Source organism: Euprymna scolopes, chromosome 46, assembly GCF_053919585.1.
Source record: "Euprymna scolopes isolate OS-2025 chromosome 46, ASM5391958v1, whole genome shotgun sequence".
Classification (NCBI taxonomy): Eukaryota; Metazoa; Mollusca; class Cephalopoda; order Sepiida; family Sepiolidae; genus Euprymna; species Euprymna scolopes.
The window spans coordinates 44146078-44162794 of NC_136527.1; the positions used below are offsets into that span (position 1 = coordinate 44146078).

General features: G+C 32.9%; 1 protein-coding gene across 1 annotated transcript in view; it reads left to right on the top strand.

Moving 5' to 3' along the window:
* Positions 1 to 14691, top strand: part of LOC145270614 (uncharacterized) — a 47975-nt gene extending 33284 nt beyond the window's left edge. Inside the window, exon 2 of the mRNA XM_080126244.1 lies at positions 12714 to 14691. Coding sequence (XP_079982370.1) covers positions 12893 to 13927 — 1035 coding nt within the window. The 5' untranslated portion in view covers positions 12714 to 12892 and the 3' untranslated portion in view covers positions 13928 to 14691. The remainder of the gene's footprint in view (positions 1 to 12713) is intronic.
* The last annotated feature ends 2026 nt before the right edge of the window (positions 14692 to 16717 follow it).

The window sequence follows — 16717 nt, forward strand, 5'->3', positions numbered from 1 at the left end:
TGCTAACTACCTCCTCCCTGATTTTCCTTTGTGGACAGACGCCACACTAAATGATCTGAAAATCACCTCTTCTCAGGTGCATGCTATCATAAAAATCTTGACACTTCAAAAGATGTGGACCTGATCTCATCCTGACTCTACTATTAAAAAAGTGCTCCACTGAAGTAGCTCCAGTTCTTTCCAAACTTTACAACAAATGCCTTAATGAATCTTGCTTTCCTGCCCACTGGAAAACTGCTTCTGTGGTACCAGTTTTCAAGAATTCTGGTGAATGATTTGGCCCAGTAAATTATCATCCCATTAGACTCCACCCACTTTTTGCCAAGATATTTGAGTCCATAATTAACCAAGCTTTAGTCCATTACCTTACAGATGCTAAAGTTCTGACCGATCAACAATATGGATTTAGGCAAGCCTGTTCCATAGCAGACATCCTAACTGTAATCTCTGTACCCCCTCGACGTAAATACCCCTAACAAATCCATCAAGCAGCTAAATCCTACCCCTTCACAGTAGAGATCCCTAGATGTAAGAGAGCCTTCTATTCCAATAGTTTCTTCCTGAGAACCACTAGACTTTGGAATTCCCTTCCGGTTCCTGCTTCTACAACTGTACTGACATGCAGAAGTTCAAGTGTAACATGATACGACATCTTGCTGCCAAACTCCCCACAAAGTACTCCTGAAGCTTATGTCCCTGCTAGTATCCCCTACATCAAAATGACAATGTGCCTTGTTTGGGGTGAAAATGTAATAAAAAAAATAAAATAAACTATTTTGTATTTTGAAGGACATAACCTTTGATAGATGAAAAGTCTTTAGTTATTATTGATGGGGCATGATGTAGGAAAAATCATAACTTACTTGGCTAGCATGTGTGTGTGTGCGTGTGTGTGTGTGTGTGTGCATTTGTGTGTGTGTGCTTCAAAGTTTTGTTGATGTAACAAAAAGATTGAAAAGAAAGGCTAAAATGATGACAGTTTGTTTTATGGTAGATAACCTTTTATTTGGTAAGCTAGAATGGAAGTTGGCTGCTAGCAGCAATCAGCACAGCTTATAAAACAAATATTAAAAATCTCAAATTGTGAGGTGTCGGTTTTGCTGCTATAGAAATAATGGTTTCCACCTTAGCCTTGAAATGCTGCTTTTGTATAAAAGTAATTGAATGCTTACAATTATCACAAATACAATCTGTGATTTATCCTGTTAATATGGTTTATGGCTCAGTAGTAGAGCCCGTGCCACAGTCACTGAGATCTTGGTTTTAAATCTCACTGATCAGTTATAGAGATGAGAGCATGTAATATGGCTTTTACACTTGAATCGTGTCATTACGTTTCAATGACGCACTTCATAGTGTTTAAAAATATCACCCCCTCATCGAACATGTCTGTCAGAAATGCCCTTTCATGCATGTCTTTTTCGTCACCTGCTTTTCACTTTTTCGACCATACACACATTTCCTATCTCACTTCATCTCTGATTGTTTGTCCGTGCTGTCCTTTTTCTGCCTTTTTCTCCTCCGTCCTGTGACATAAGCATGTGCGTACTTGCTTAATTTGCATATGTACTAAGACGGCTGCTGCTAATATTTCCACTAGTCAGTTATTCTAAGGGTGTTACTGATTTTCTCACATGTGCACTATGCGTATTATATTACAAGAACATGTGTTTGTGGATAGTTGAATTATGTATGCAGCATTTAAATGAAATTTGCGTATTATATCTCTTGTTTCTTTCATAATTTATTTCAGCTGGTAAGACCATTCTGGAAAGTTATTTAATCCAGGGATTTTGAAAATTGTTTAAAAAACAGATTATTTTAGTTTTTCAATAAGTGTGATTCATTATTAATTTTTCTTGGTGTTGGATTGTATGTTTCATTGTTAATTATTCTTGTTATTTATTACTACTGCTGTTACTATGTATTACTGTGTATCTATCTTTTAGATCCCTAGCCATGTGTTATGAAATTTGTATACGTTTCAAATGTTACCTTTGATAATCATGTGGGAGGATGTAAGCAAGTAAACTTTTAATCCCCTTCCTAATCTTGAGGTCAGAGAGGATAAACTCCTAGTGATTATCACAAGGAAGAGACGTGCTTGTTAGTTCTATTTGGATATAGGGCACCTTACTTTCATCGGTTGGCAAAAAAAACATCATTTCTCAGATTAGCATGAGAAAAATATGAGAAACTAACAAAAATTTCTTCTCTCCCCTCCCTCTTTTCACAGCCAACTTTGTTTGCATGGGTAAAAGATTTCTGTCCATAAAGGAATAACAAAAAAAAGAAGAGAAAATTAAGGATATGCAATAAAAAATGTAAATTGAACAAATCCCCTGACCATGCGGAAACACAATCATCTTGCAATCAAATTACTCACTGAACGTCGTGGAAGCTGCATGATTGGTTCTAGTGGTTCAGTTATGGTTTGAATCTAAAAGTATATGAAACGTGCTAAAGGAGGCAAATATTGATTCCTTTCATATTTCTTCTCACTTAGCCATCACAAAAATTATGTGATTAAAAACAAGAAAATGCACTAAGACGGTTCTAATTAAAATACATGACTATTTTTACAAAACTTCAATATTCACACACACTGTGAGTATTGTTGAGCAGCCCTAGAGTGATACGATAATTGTTTAAATGTGCCAATATTCTATCCCAACTCAATAGCACTCTGATGATATTCTTAGCCAACTCAACAGCGCTCTGATGATCTTGTATGAGTAAGGCTTGATTGTCAGCGGTTGCAGGTTTAGAGTGTCAATTCAGAAACACGCTTTACTCCAGTTGACTTTAAATTTGTCATGTCGAGCAACTTGATTTATATTAAGCTTAGTTGCACGTTATTTACAGTTTTCTCTGTGATGCTTCAAAACTGATGTCTACCACCTTGTTTATATTTTAAAAACTTAGTTAAGCAAGAATGATAGAATACAGAAGAGATTTATCCAATTAGATATTCCTTCAAAATGACTGAGCAGTGTGCTAGGGGCAAACAGCAAATTCTTAATTATCATTTTCATACATTGTTACCAAGTGAAGCATATATTGCACAGTCGATTTTTCGTCAGCCAGAAAACATCTCATACACTTTATTTTGTTATGAAAATATAAAATCTTTTTTTCTGTTTCTTTACTGCCTTATATAGAGACGAAGAGTGTGGATCGGGAGGTGGGTGAATAGAGTCATGCATGTGTGATGTTGATTGCCAGCTGACTATAAGCTTCTCTATTCTTTTGCCTTTTTCTTCTAGGCTATATATGTGCCCTGCTTTTTTGTAGGTGCGCTCACCTTCAAAAGTTTCTCAGATCAAATAGTTGACCTTTCACCAATGACAATGTCAATTCTGACAACCTGATCATATAGTTTAGTGCGTTTGCTACTAACTGTCATGCATGCTTTCATGTGTGTGCACCCTCAACATGCGATATCCCTCCCCTCTCCATAGCTTAGTGGGGGATACCCTTTTCTCTTCCATGCAATCTCTTTCCCACAGAAGAGACGTTGCGAGCCTGTCTTTGTTTTATAATTATTTCCATGGCAAGCGCTCATCTGAGCTTCAATCTCTAGTCCTCTCTTGCCAGTCTTTAATAAAAAACATCCGTCTAGCTGAAACCACTGTCAATAATTTCCCAACTCTATCTGTGCCTAAATAAAAACGTAGATTCCATTAACAAAGCTTCTTTCTTAGAAGTGCACGCCTGTGGAACTCTCTTCAGTTTGTCTGCTGACTACAACTTGGTTTTCTTCAAGTCCAACATAAAAAGATTCTTGATAATGTGCCCCTTAAGTAATTAAATTTACCAAATTCCCATTGCTAACAATTACAATATTATCCCATTGACTACAGTATACTAAATAACACTTATCCTCGAGTGATCTCTGGGCCTTGATAAGTGGTGACGCCTATGTAAAATCAAAATGCATATTACGAGTCCACAGTTCCTTTGCTAACTATATATATATATATATATATATATATATATATATATATATATATATATATATATATAGTTAGTGGAAATCGTAATTTATAAAAAATTGAAGAAAGTGCTCGATAATGTTGTAGAGCAAATATGCGTTTTATTTTTTATTACCTTATCTTTCTGTTAAGTTGCATTATTGTTTCAGCTACCCGGCCGTATTTTTGGCCGTCTGGAGCTTCCTCAGACTTTTACAGAATATTTAGTATTTATTTAAAAGTCTGAGGAAGCTACAGATGGCTAAAAAAACGACCGGGTAGCTGAAACAATAATGTCACTTAACAGAAAGATACGGTAGTAAAAATAAAACGTATATATATATATATATATATATATATATATATATATATAATTATTTCAAATCAATAAAACAATTATAACACAAAATAAACAACAACCAACATTATAAAACATTTAAAATCAGTGTGAAATGCAATTCATGGGTCAATTTTTTATTCAGTATGATATGTTTATACTATTATTTTTATTTTATGCACATATTTTTATTCAGTATGATATGTGCATATTATTATTTTTATTTTATGCACATATTTTTATTGTTTCGTTATTTCTTTACTTTTTTTCATTTACATCAACTTAATAATATTCGGACATTTTTGTTTAAAAAATAATCTCTTCTTTCCTTAAGCTACAGTTTATTCTAATATCAATTATATACACATTTTTCGACTTATTACTATCTTGTTAACTTAAGTCATTACGGTTTTATTATTAATACTTTTTCTTTTGTTAAATATCAATATCCAATGACTGTTCATTGACATTTTTCATTTAAATATCGTGCATCATCCCTTGAAATCGTTCTACTTTACCATTACTTTGTGGGTAATGAAATGATGTATTCACATGGTGTATGTTGAGGTCCTCCAATGCCTTCTTCATCACTTTGTTAACGTTTTCGAGTCCAGTGTCTGTTTACAGCTGGAGTTATTATATATATTATATATATCGGTGGTCAGTCCTAGCATGATATGATCATTGTTAAAATGGGTCAATTTTCTATGCGATATTCTATTTATATTCTAAGCCAACTCAATAGCACTCAGGTCAGCTCGTATAAATGAAAACGTCTTGATTGTCGGCTTTTGCAGGGTTTGAGTGTCAGTATATTTGGAAACATACTTTGCTTCAGTTGACTTTAAGCAGTGTGCTAGGGGGAAACAGTAAACCCTTATCATTTTCATACATTGCTACCAAGTGAAACATATGTTGCACAGTACATTTTTCATCAGCCAGAAAAAAATTGTACATTTCGTTTTTATATAAAAATATTAAAAAACTTATTTTCTGTTTCTTTACTCCCTCATATGCTAAAGAAAGAGAGTGTGGATTGGAAGGTGGATGGATGAAGCCACACATGTATGATTGTGATTTTGAGCTGACTGTAATCTTCTCTTTTCTGTTGCTTTCTTCCTCTGTATATCAAATAGTTGAGCTTTCACCACTGAAAATCTCAATTCTGACAACCTGATCCATTGATCATGGATAATATGTTTTGTTTTTCTTGTGTTAAATGTCTTAATATTGGCAACACCTGATGCATGGTGGAAACCATCTGATGGTAACCACACGGTAATTTAAAATTAATTAGTCTTTTTTTTACTCATTCTTAACGCTTTGCATACTCTGTCGAAGTCGTTAGCTGTAATCACCTCCAAAAGTATCCTGAATGAAATGAACCCTGAAAAGGAATAGTCTTTTAAAAACAGAATATAGACCTTACCCAAACTAAACTATTTTCTCTCACTTGTTCCTCTTCCCCAACTCTAAACTCCGAACCTACTTAAGCACTTTCTGAACAAATCCTAATTTTGTCTTTGGCATATACAAGTGATGCAAATAAGGAATAACTCACATCCAAACTATTTGCAAGTTTAGTCATTATACTATATGTCATGACTCTCCTCTCCATCAATGTTATGTTAGATTCCTCATCCAGCCTTTCCCATTGATGTCGAATCCTCCATATTGGCATATCAGCTTGTTCCATGATGAATCACTATCCGACTTAGAGCAGCCAATGCAGCCTTTCTTAACGGTCTTTCACGTTCCTTGATTGGCGATCTTTAATATGAGACGCGACTGTATTTTCTCCAATCTGAAAATCTATGAACTTTGTTTTCGCATTTGAATTCTCTATCAGTTTTTCTTAGCTTTCATAATGTTGTTCCTTACCAATATAAAGATTAATGCATCTCTTGTAGAGCGATCTTGTGTTGCTCATCACCCTAGTATACTTTACAAGGCATTAATCTATTATGTAATATCAAGATCATATATCTATTGATTCTGGTGAGAAGTTCGTAATTTCACTCACATTGAATCTGACAGCCGCCAACATTTGCTTTATGTATATATCCCATGAGAGTTTATTGCTCCCAACTTTTCACTAAAACGTTCTACTTTGCCGTTAGTTTGGGGTGATAAAATGATGTGCTCACATGATGAATGTTGAGGTCCTACAATGCTATCTTCATCACTTTGTTTACATTTTTGGACCCATTGTCTGTTAACAACTGGAGTGGCGCCCCGAATCTGGGGAAAATTTCATCCAACAGCAGATGAGCCACTGTTTTAGCATCATTGTAAGAGATTGTAAAAATCTCCAAACAACCACTATACATATCGATGAACATCACTATGTACTCGTTACGCGAAACTGTAAGGTAGGGAGAAGAAATATCCAATGCCAGTTTTGCGAAAGGAAAATAAAGCGGATTGTACTACTGCATTCAAGGTTATTGCAAGTTTGGCATGGAATACATTTGCTTACGTATTCATTCACCTCCTTAATAAACATTGTCAGAAATATTTTTACTCATATAATGTAAATTATATGTGTATATATATATATATATATATATATATATATATATATATATATATATATATATATATATATATTGTGACCATATGCTGCAGTACATATAATTGTTCATAATTGTTCATCGTCTGCAAGAAGTAATACAGAATCTCGGTCATCACCATCAACGATTTTATTCAATTTTAGACGATTTACCGTTCTTCATCTGCATCTTTAAATCTAAAAATGTCCTCATCTGCCTCTTGTTCCCTAATTAAATCAGAACTCAAACATAACGTATGATGTTCGTGCGATACTGATGAGTCTTTTACCTTCTTATATGATGCAAATTCTAGTGAATCAAAATGTATCGCACATACCGAGTAATTCCTACTATTGATTTCTACCAGAGAACGTCATTGTCTCTGCTCAAATTCATGATGCATAACAATAGATCCACACAACTATTTTTGCTGAATTATATATATGTATATATATATATATATATATATATATATATATATATATATATATATATATATATATATAATGACCATATGCTGTGGTACATATAACCTTCACAATTGTTTGTCATCGGGTTGCAATAAGTAATACATTATCTCGTTCATCACCATAAACGTTTTTGTTTCATTTTAGACAATTTATCATTCTTCATCTGCATCTTTAAATCTATAAATTTCCTTACTTGCCTCTTGTTCTCTAAAGCAAAACCCAATAACGTATGATGTATATGCGATACTAATGAGCATTTAACGTTCTGATTTACCGAGTAATTCCTACGATCTATTTCTAATAGGGAACATCATGTCTCTGCTCAAATCAACGGTGTATAACAAAAGATCCACACAAACATTTTTCTTCTTCAAAAATTTCCGTTTCTTCCTCTTGAAGAATAAACTTAATAATGATGTTTGTACGATACTGATGACCCGTAAACCTTTTTATATGATGCAAGCTTTATTGAGTCAAAATGATCTGAGTTTATCCCACCTACCAAGTAATTTCTACCAAGGCACATCGTTGTCTCTGCTCAAATCAACGGTGCATAACAAAAGATCCACACAAACATTTTCTTCTCCTTCAAAGCCCACCTCTGTATTGTCCTATAGGCGAGTTTAATATCAATATTGAATAAATATTCTAGAGGTATGTGATTTGTATAGATAGTGACCTTCATACTATGAAAATATTTATTCAACTTATTAAGGACATAGTGTATCGTGTAATTATTAAGTGTATCGTGTATGCTTCTTTTTCTATAGTCGACCATCTTGTCTGCATATCACTAAGTTTATGGAATAAGAACAAGTTGGTTTTTCAACCTCTATGCTCCCTCTGATCTGTGTACAGTCTGAAGTCTTTCTCAGGATTGGGATAAGCCAGTATAACAATATCTGCGAGCTCCATTTTTAAGCTGACTGTCTACCCTCCCGAGAATTTAATTCTTTTGTTCATCAATCATAATAATCACAGTAATGTTAAAAGCAACTTAGCTATTTGCCAACCTGTTCTCAAGGTGATTGATTGGTATTGTTCATTATAAGCAATAGAAACTTACAACTTACAACAATTTCTAAACCCATAAAAATCATGCATGTCTGCAGATGCTGGTGTTTTAAAATAATTTTCTGTGCTGACCTAACTATTGATTAAATATGGATATCATCTTCCAGAGCTATATACTCGTCAAGTATTCTTATCACTCCTAAACCGAAATACATCCTCACCTCATTATTCTTAAGCCACTAATGGTTTAGTATCACATATTTATTACTGACACTAATGGTTTAGTATCACATATTTATTACTGACACTAATGGTTTAGTATCACATATTTATTACTGACACTAATGGTTTAGTATCACATATTTATTACTGACACTAATGGTTTAGTATCACATATTTATTACTGACACTTCTGTTCCTCTATAATTTTTTACCCTCAATTCTAATCAGTTCTTTGTGCATTTGTACGCCATTGTTCAGTAACACCTAATTATCTACCTAGATTTTTTTTTACTTACGTTTTAAATCCCAGTCCTTTTCTCTCTACTTTGTTTCCTCTTTTATGTCTGTCGACATATGTTGAGCGATTAGTTAAACTCATAGCCTCAACTAGAATCTACCATCTCGTATGACAAACCTCCATGGACTTGTCTTCATACTCCTAGTTTGCGTCAAGCCAGATTTTCCATTTAACTTCTGCTATAGCTTTCTGATAATCCACTTGAATATCTTGTGGCTTGTGTCTCATCACAACCATCTTCACTCTCCTATCCCTTAAACCCTCTAGAAAAATCCCAGTACCTGTTTCCTGACTTGTCTGCTTCTTTAGTCTATCCCACTTTAAGCGCCTTCTGCTAATCTATCTTTTGCATATAGTCCTTTATCCATTTTAACGTACCCTACTGCTGTTTTCAATTCTGAAGTCAGTCCCTGCGCAAAATTTGAAAATAGCTGCTGCTTTATTATAGCAATAGTATGCTACTGACGAAAGAACAAGAAAATAAAACAACTCAACATTTTTTTTTGTTAATAAACACGAAAGAGAGAAAAACTTTAGCTTAGAAAATTTTGAGCATATATATCTGATTTTTATGATATTATGCACATCAGATATATGCATATATATTTGTTGCTTTCGAGCAGAAACAGGAGGGTTAAAAAATGGAATGTCAGATATTGCTTTAGTTTTTGTTTTCCTCAACTTCACAGGACCCTTCTTTGTCATATGTTTACAGTTCGTTCAGGTTCCCTTAATATTTGTTTGAATAACTGGTGAAAACCTTCAGCAAATGAAATGTATGTTCTGCTGTCATTGACTATATATACGACCTGCTTTTTGAGCTCACCCTCGACAGCTGTGTCTGCCAAGTAGTTGACCTTAAACCACTGACAATATCAATTATGACAAACTAACCTCATCGTCCTATGCATTTGCTACTAGCTGTCATGCATGCATTTGAAGACTATGGGCATGACCTTGCTAGCGGAGGGCTGCACGCTTGCCTTCTTTGGAAGTGGTGAGTCCAAGTGCTTCCATTGCATTGACTGGGCTTTGGACTCTTGATCATAGTGATAAACCCAGGTTTCATCCTGTGTAATCAGTCTTTTGAAAAACTTTGACTCATCTTCTTGGCACATCTCCAAATTCATCCTCGAGCACTCGACGCGTTCTTGCTTCTAAAATGGTGTGAGCAACCTGGGAATCCATCTGGCAGACACCTTATGCATATGCAAATGGTCATGAATGATAGTTTCCACAGATCCTGTACTAATCTTGACATCTTGGGTTATTTGGCGAATAGTAATGTGCCGATCTTCCAAAATGGCAGCCTCAACTTGACGGACAGATGCCTCATCAATAGCAGAAGGGGGCGATCAGGTCTGGGAGCTGTTTCCACAGACTTCCGAACATGTTTGAATTCACAATGCCAGCGTTTTATAAGGTCATAAGATGGGGCATTATCACCATAAGTTTCTTTCATTTCATCAAAAGTCTCCTGTGGTGTGAGTCCTTTCAAATACAAAAAACGGATCACTGCTTGACATTTAACAAGCTCCATTTCACACCTGACTCAGTTCAAACACCTGTAAAACAGAAACCACAATTAGTCCAGAGCTGTAATTTGCCATATAAGGCGTAGAGACAACTGGACGTATTACATTCTTGTCTCTTTTACTTTCCAAGTCATATGATGCCACGTGGGGTTAACATCATTAAAAGACTTTCATAACACCCCAAATATTTCTTATTATCTTTAAATATGTAGCCAGTCAATTCTTACAATCTATATAATGTAAAAAAATGTAATAGTTTGTTGTCTACAACACCGAGCAAAAGCAATATGTACTAATAACAATACATATCAAAATGAGGGGAAAATTTGAGAGAAACCACTAGAGAGGTAGACACGAGAGTATTGCAGGGTGATTCGACTCTCCAGGAACATGTGCATGTACAGTCGCTTATGGAAAAATCATGACTAAGATATTCCATGTAGATATGGAACATAATACAAATGTGAGCCATGTCATTCACTAACACTAAGGTTAGAAAAACAATGAAAAGCTGCAATATGTGGAAAGATTGATGGAAAAAGGAAACCATTGACCCTTATAGGATGAAGTAAATATAGATTGAGAAAAACAGTGAAAAGTAATTAATGTCTTAAGAAAACAAATAAGCTTTAAATCAGTTTAAAATATCACCTTTTAAGCAACAAAGCATCTTTAATCATAACTGTTGTCATTCCAGGTTAGACAATGTAACATATGCCTCGATTTCCTCTTAGTGACTGTTAGGAGCTCACTTATCTTCACCTTTCTGGTATATTTAATCGAGAAATTGGCCATGGATTGAAATGTGATTCGATAACAGTACGAGTGACTGTGCAAAAGTGTAATCTTTTTCTCTTTCTACAGTTCAGGACTGATCGAAGGAATTAAATTCATGAGTCTCTGTTGCAATATGCAAGCCAATGATTACTGCAAAGAACAGAAAGTTCCATCTAGGTTCCGTCAGATGCATTGAAGATCATGACTCTTCATATTAATCAAAAGTGATTTTTAGCTATGGGGCGTATTATTATTGCCTATAGTTCACTACCATGGTCGAATTACTTCGACCAAGTACATTAATATGTTGACTGGCCATTTTCCACCCTTCTTTGGCTGAAATTTAGGTGATAATCCTATCTTTATGTGGGTTAATGCTCCCCTTTACGCAACTGACAGTGTCAAGAGGTTACTTGAAGGGCATGCTATTCTATTTTTGAATTGGCCTGCACAATCTCCAGACATCAATCCTATCAAAAACGTATGACATTATATCAAGCTATAGCTACATAATGATAAAATTTCAAATCGGTTAGAATTTTCGACAAAATGAAAGAGAAATATGATACCCCTTTCACCGGAGTATTACTGAAGACTATTTCAAGGAATGACAAAAGATTGCAGGCTGTCAAATTGCAGAAGGGGTATATTACTAAATATATACTAGTTCATTGTGTTCCTATTGTATTTGTGTTACAATAATATTCTAAATTATATTAAAATACAATTTTCCATAGTGCAGAGTTTCTTTATGCCTTCTCAATTTAAAGTTAATTTTGTAAATTGACGTGAACACTAGGATACTTCAATTAAAAGTCAAATGTGAGCAGGTAAAATTACAGAGGAATAAAAAATGACACAAGATATAGATTTTTTAAACTTACATTCAATTTAGCTTACATTTGAAGCTTTTGAAACAAATGATAAGTGCAATAACATATAATATAGCCATAACATCGAGAAACAAAAATGTTCATAACTTCGTACTAGGATTCTCTGCTAATGTTCTAAAATTTGTACTAGGTTTTTCTGCTAGGACGCGTGCTACTATGGTTAGAGTACTCAAAAAACACCAATAAAATTGAAAGAAGAATTTTTAATAACAATTTTTTACCCAGTCATCACTAACTACAGGAAAGCATGCTGCACTCATGTACTAAATAAAGGGTTCCATTGAGAATTCTGTACATATTTCTTAGTTCAAGAGAAAGGGTCCCAGGTTTGAAAACATACACCTGGATAAGATCGGCGGTAACATAGAAACTTTGTGTAAATAACACCCAATATGAGAACAGTATTCTGAAGAATCAAAATAATATGAAATAATATGAATAATCAATCCTCATCTCAAAAATGAAGAAACGTAATTATTTGATATAAATTTTGTTGACTTACAAGCATTGCATAAAACTATACAAATTTTCATTTTTGAATTTCATTACTAATAGATGTTTTGGATATTTTTAATAAAAATAAACAAACAAATTCAAGTTGACCACATGAAATATTCTTTTAATTTATTTTATATTTGCAGAATTTGCAGAAATGAAAAGAAAGTAATTAATGGATAAGAAGGAGCTTTCTTCATTGGTTATTTAAAAAGGTTTAAAATAATTATAAATTTCTCCATATACATTTTTGAAAGTCAAAATATTCTAGCCTGGTTATCATCATACACTACATTACATATACGTTCTGTGGAATATATCTAACATGGCTGACAAACAATATTCATGTGAAGTATGGGGTTCCTCTTTTGCACATAAGTCAGCTTTGTTGAGTCGTATGACAACGCATACGGAAGAGAAACCACATTCTTGTGAAGTATGTGGTTCTTCTTTTGTACAGAACTCACATTTGTTGGATCATATTAAAACACATACAGGTGAGAAACCACATTCTTGTGACGTATGTGATTCTTCTTTTGCACAGAAGTCACATGTGTTGCGTCATATGAAAACACACACGGGAGAGAAACCACATTCTTGTGAAATATGTGGTTCCGCATTTGTACAGAAGTCACATTTGTTGGATCATATGAAAACACATACAGGAGAGAAACCACATTCTTGTGACATATGTGGTTCTTCTTTTGCACGGAAGTCAACTTTGTTGCGTCATATGAAAACACATACAGGGCAGAAACCATATTCATGTGAAGTATGTCGTTCTTCTTTTGCAAGGAAGTCAAATTTGTTGAGTCATATGACAACACATACGGGATTCAAACCATATTCTTGTGAAGTATGTTGTTCTTCTTTTGCACAGAAGTCAAATTTGTTGACTCATATAAAAACACATACAGGAGAGAAACCACATTCATGTGATGTATGTGGTTCTTCTTTTGCAACTAAGTCAAATTTATTGAGTCATATGACAATACATACGGGAGAAAAACCACATTCTTGTGAAGTATGTGGTTCTTCTTTTGCACAGAAGTCAACTCTGTTGGATCATATGAAAACACATACTGGAGAGAAACCGCATTCTTGTGAAGTATGTGGTTCTTCTTTTGCAAGGAAGTCAACTTTGTTGAATCATGTGACAAGACATACGAGAGTAAAACCACATTCTTGTGAATTTTGTGGTTCTTCTTTTGCACGGAAATCACAGTTGTTGAGTCATGTGAAAACACATACGGGAGAGAAACCACATTTTTGTGAAATATGTGGTTCTTCTTTTGCATGGAAGTCACAGTTTTTGAGTCATCTGAAAACACATTCGGGAGACAAAACCACCTTCTTGTGAAGTATGTGATTCTTCTTTTGTACAGAAGTCAACTTTGTTGAGTCATATGACAACACATTCGGGGCAAAAATATATCCACTAGAAAAACTAAAAACCTTAATATCCAATGTGGTTGGAAACTTTGGAACCATGTACCAGAAAGAAAAGGTGGAAATAAGTCATACACTAACCACTATGACTAGGGAATTCCTACAGCTATATACCTAGAAAATATGGTTAATAAGCCAGACATAGTGATATGTTACAAGAAGAAGAATATGGCAAGCCTAAATGAAGTAAGCATTCCTAATGATGCTGCCCATAACAGAGAGAGAGAGAGAAAATAACAATATACCAATGACTTATGTACAACATTAAAAGAAACTTGAATCTTACGAATGTAGCAATCATTATAGGATTAACCAAAAAAAAATCATACAACTCATTATAGGATGAAACAAAAAAATCATACCACTCATTATAGGATTAAACCAAAAAAATCATACCACTCATTATAGGATTAACCAAAAAAAATCATACCACTCATTATAGGATTAACCATAAAAAATCATACAACTCATTATAGGATTAACCAAAATAATCATATAACTCATTATAGGATTAACCAAAAAAAATCATACCACTCATTATAGGATTAAGCAAAAAAAATCATAAAACTTATAGGATTAACCAAAAAAAATCATACCACTCATTATAGGATTAACCAAAAAAAATCATAAAACTCATTATAGGATTTACCAAAAAAAATCATACCACTCATTATAGCATACACCCCAAAAAATCATAAAACTCATTATAGGATTAACCAAAAAAATCATACCACTCATTATAGCATTAACAAAAAAAAATCATATAACTCATTATAGGATTAACCAAAAAAAATCATAAAACTCATAGGATTAACCAAAAAAAATCATAAAACTCATTATAGGATTAACCAAAAAAAATCATACCACTCATTATAGGATTAACCATAAAAAATCATACAACTCATTATAGGATTAACCAAAATAATCATATAACTCATTATAGGATTAACCAAAAAAAATCATACCACTCATTATAGGATTAAGCAAAAAAAATCATAAAACTTATAGGATTAACCAAAAAAAATCATACCACTCATTATAGGATTAACCAAAAAAAATCATAAAACTCATTATAGGATTTACAAAAAAAAATCATACCACTCATTATAGCATACACCCAAAAAAATCATAAAACTCATTATAGGATTAACCAAAAAAATCATACCACTCATTATAGCATTAACAAAAAAAAATCATATAACTCATTATAGGATTAACCAAAAAAAATCATAAAACTCATAGGATTAACCAAAAAAAATCATAAAACTCATTATAGGATTAACCAAAAAAAATCATACCACTCATTATAGGATTAACCATAAAAAATCATACAACTCATTATAGGATTAACCAAAATAATCATATAACTCATTATAGGATTAACCAAAAAAATCATACCACTCATTATAGGATTAAGCAAAAAAAATCATAAAACTTATAGGATTAACCAAAAAAAATCATACCACTCATTATAGGATTAACCAAAAAAAATCATAAAACTCATTATAGGATTTACCAAAAAAAATCATACCACTCATTATAGCATACACCCAAAAAAATCATAAAACTCATTATAGGATTAACCAAAAAAATCATACCACTCATTATAGCATTAACAAAAAAAATCATATAACTCATTATAGGATTAACCAAAAAAAATCATAAAACTCATAGGATTAACCAAAAAAAAATCATAAAACTCATTATAGGATTAACCAAAAAAAATCATACCACTCATTATAGGATTAACCAAAAAAAAATCATAAAACTCATTATAGGATTAACCAAAAAAATCATACAACTCATTATAGGATTAACCAAAAAAAATCATAAAACTCATAAAAGGATTAACCAAAAAAATCATACAACTCATTATAGGATTAACAAAAAAAATCATACAACTCATTATAGGATTAACCAAAAAAAATCATAAAACTCATTATAGGATTAACCAAAGAAAAATCATAAAACTCATTATAGGATTAACCAAAAAAAATCATAAAACTCATTATAGGATTAACCAAAAAAAATCATACAACTCATTATAGGATTAACCAAAAAAAATCATACCACTCATTATAGCATAAACCAAAAAATCATACCACTCATTATAGGATTAAACAAAAAAAATCCTACCACTCATTATAGGATTAACCAAAAAAATCCTACCACTCATTATAGGATTAACCTAAAAAATCATAAAACTCATTATAGGATTAACCAAAAAAAATCATAGCACTCATTATAGGATTAACCAAAAAAATCATACCACTCATTATAGGATTAACCAAAAAAAATCATACCACTCATTATAGCATTAACCAAAAAATCATACCACTCATTATAGGATTAAACAAAAAAAATCCTACCACTCATTATAGGATTAACCAAAAAAATCCTACCACTCATTATAGGATTAACCTAAAAAATCATAAAACTCATTATAGGATTAACCAAAAAAAATCATACCACTCATTATAGGATTAACCAAAAAAATCATACCACTCATTATAGGATTAACCAAAAAAATCATACAACTCATTATAGGATTAACCAAAAAAAATCATACCACTCATTATATGATTAACCAAAAAAATCATACCACTCATTATATGATTAACCAAAAAAAAATCATAAAACTCATTATAGGATAAACCAGGCTAATGAAAATATTTCAAAAACTATCTGGCGAATATACTCA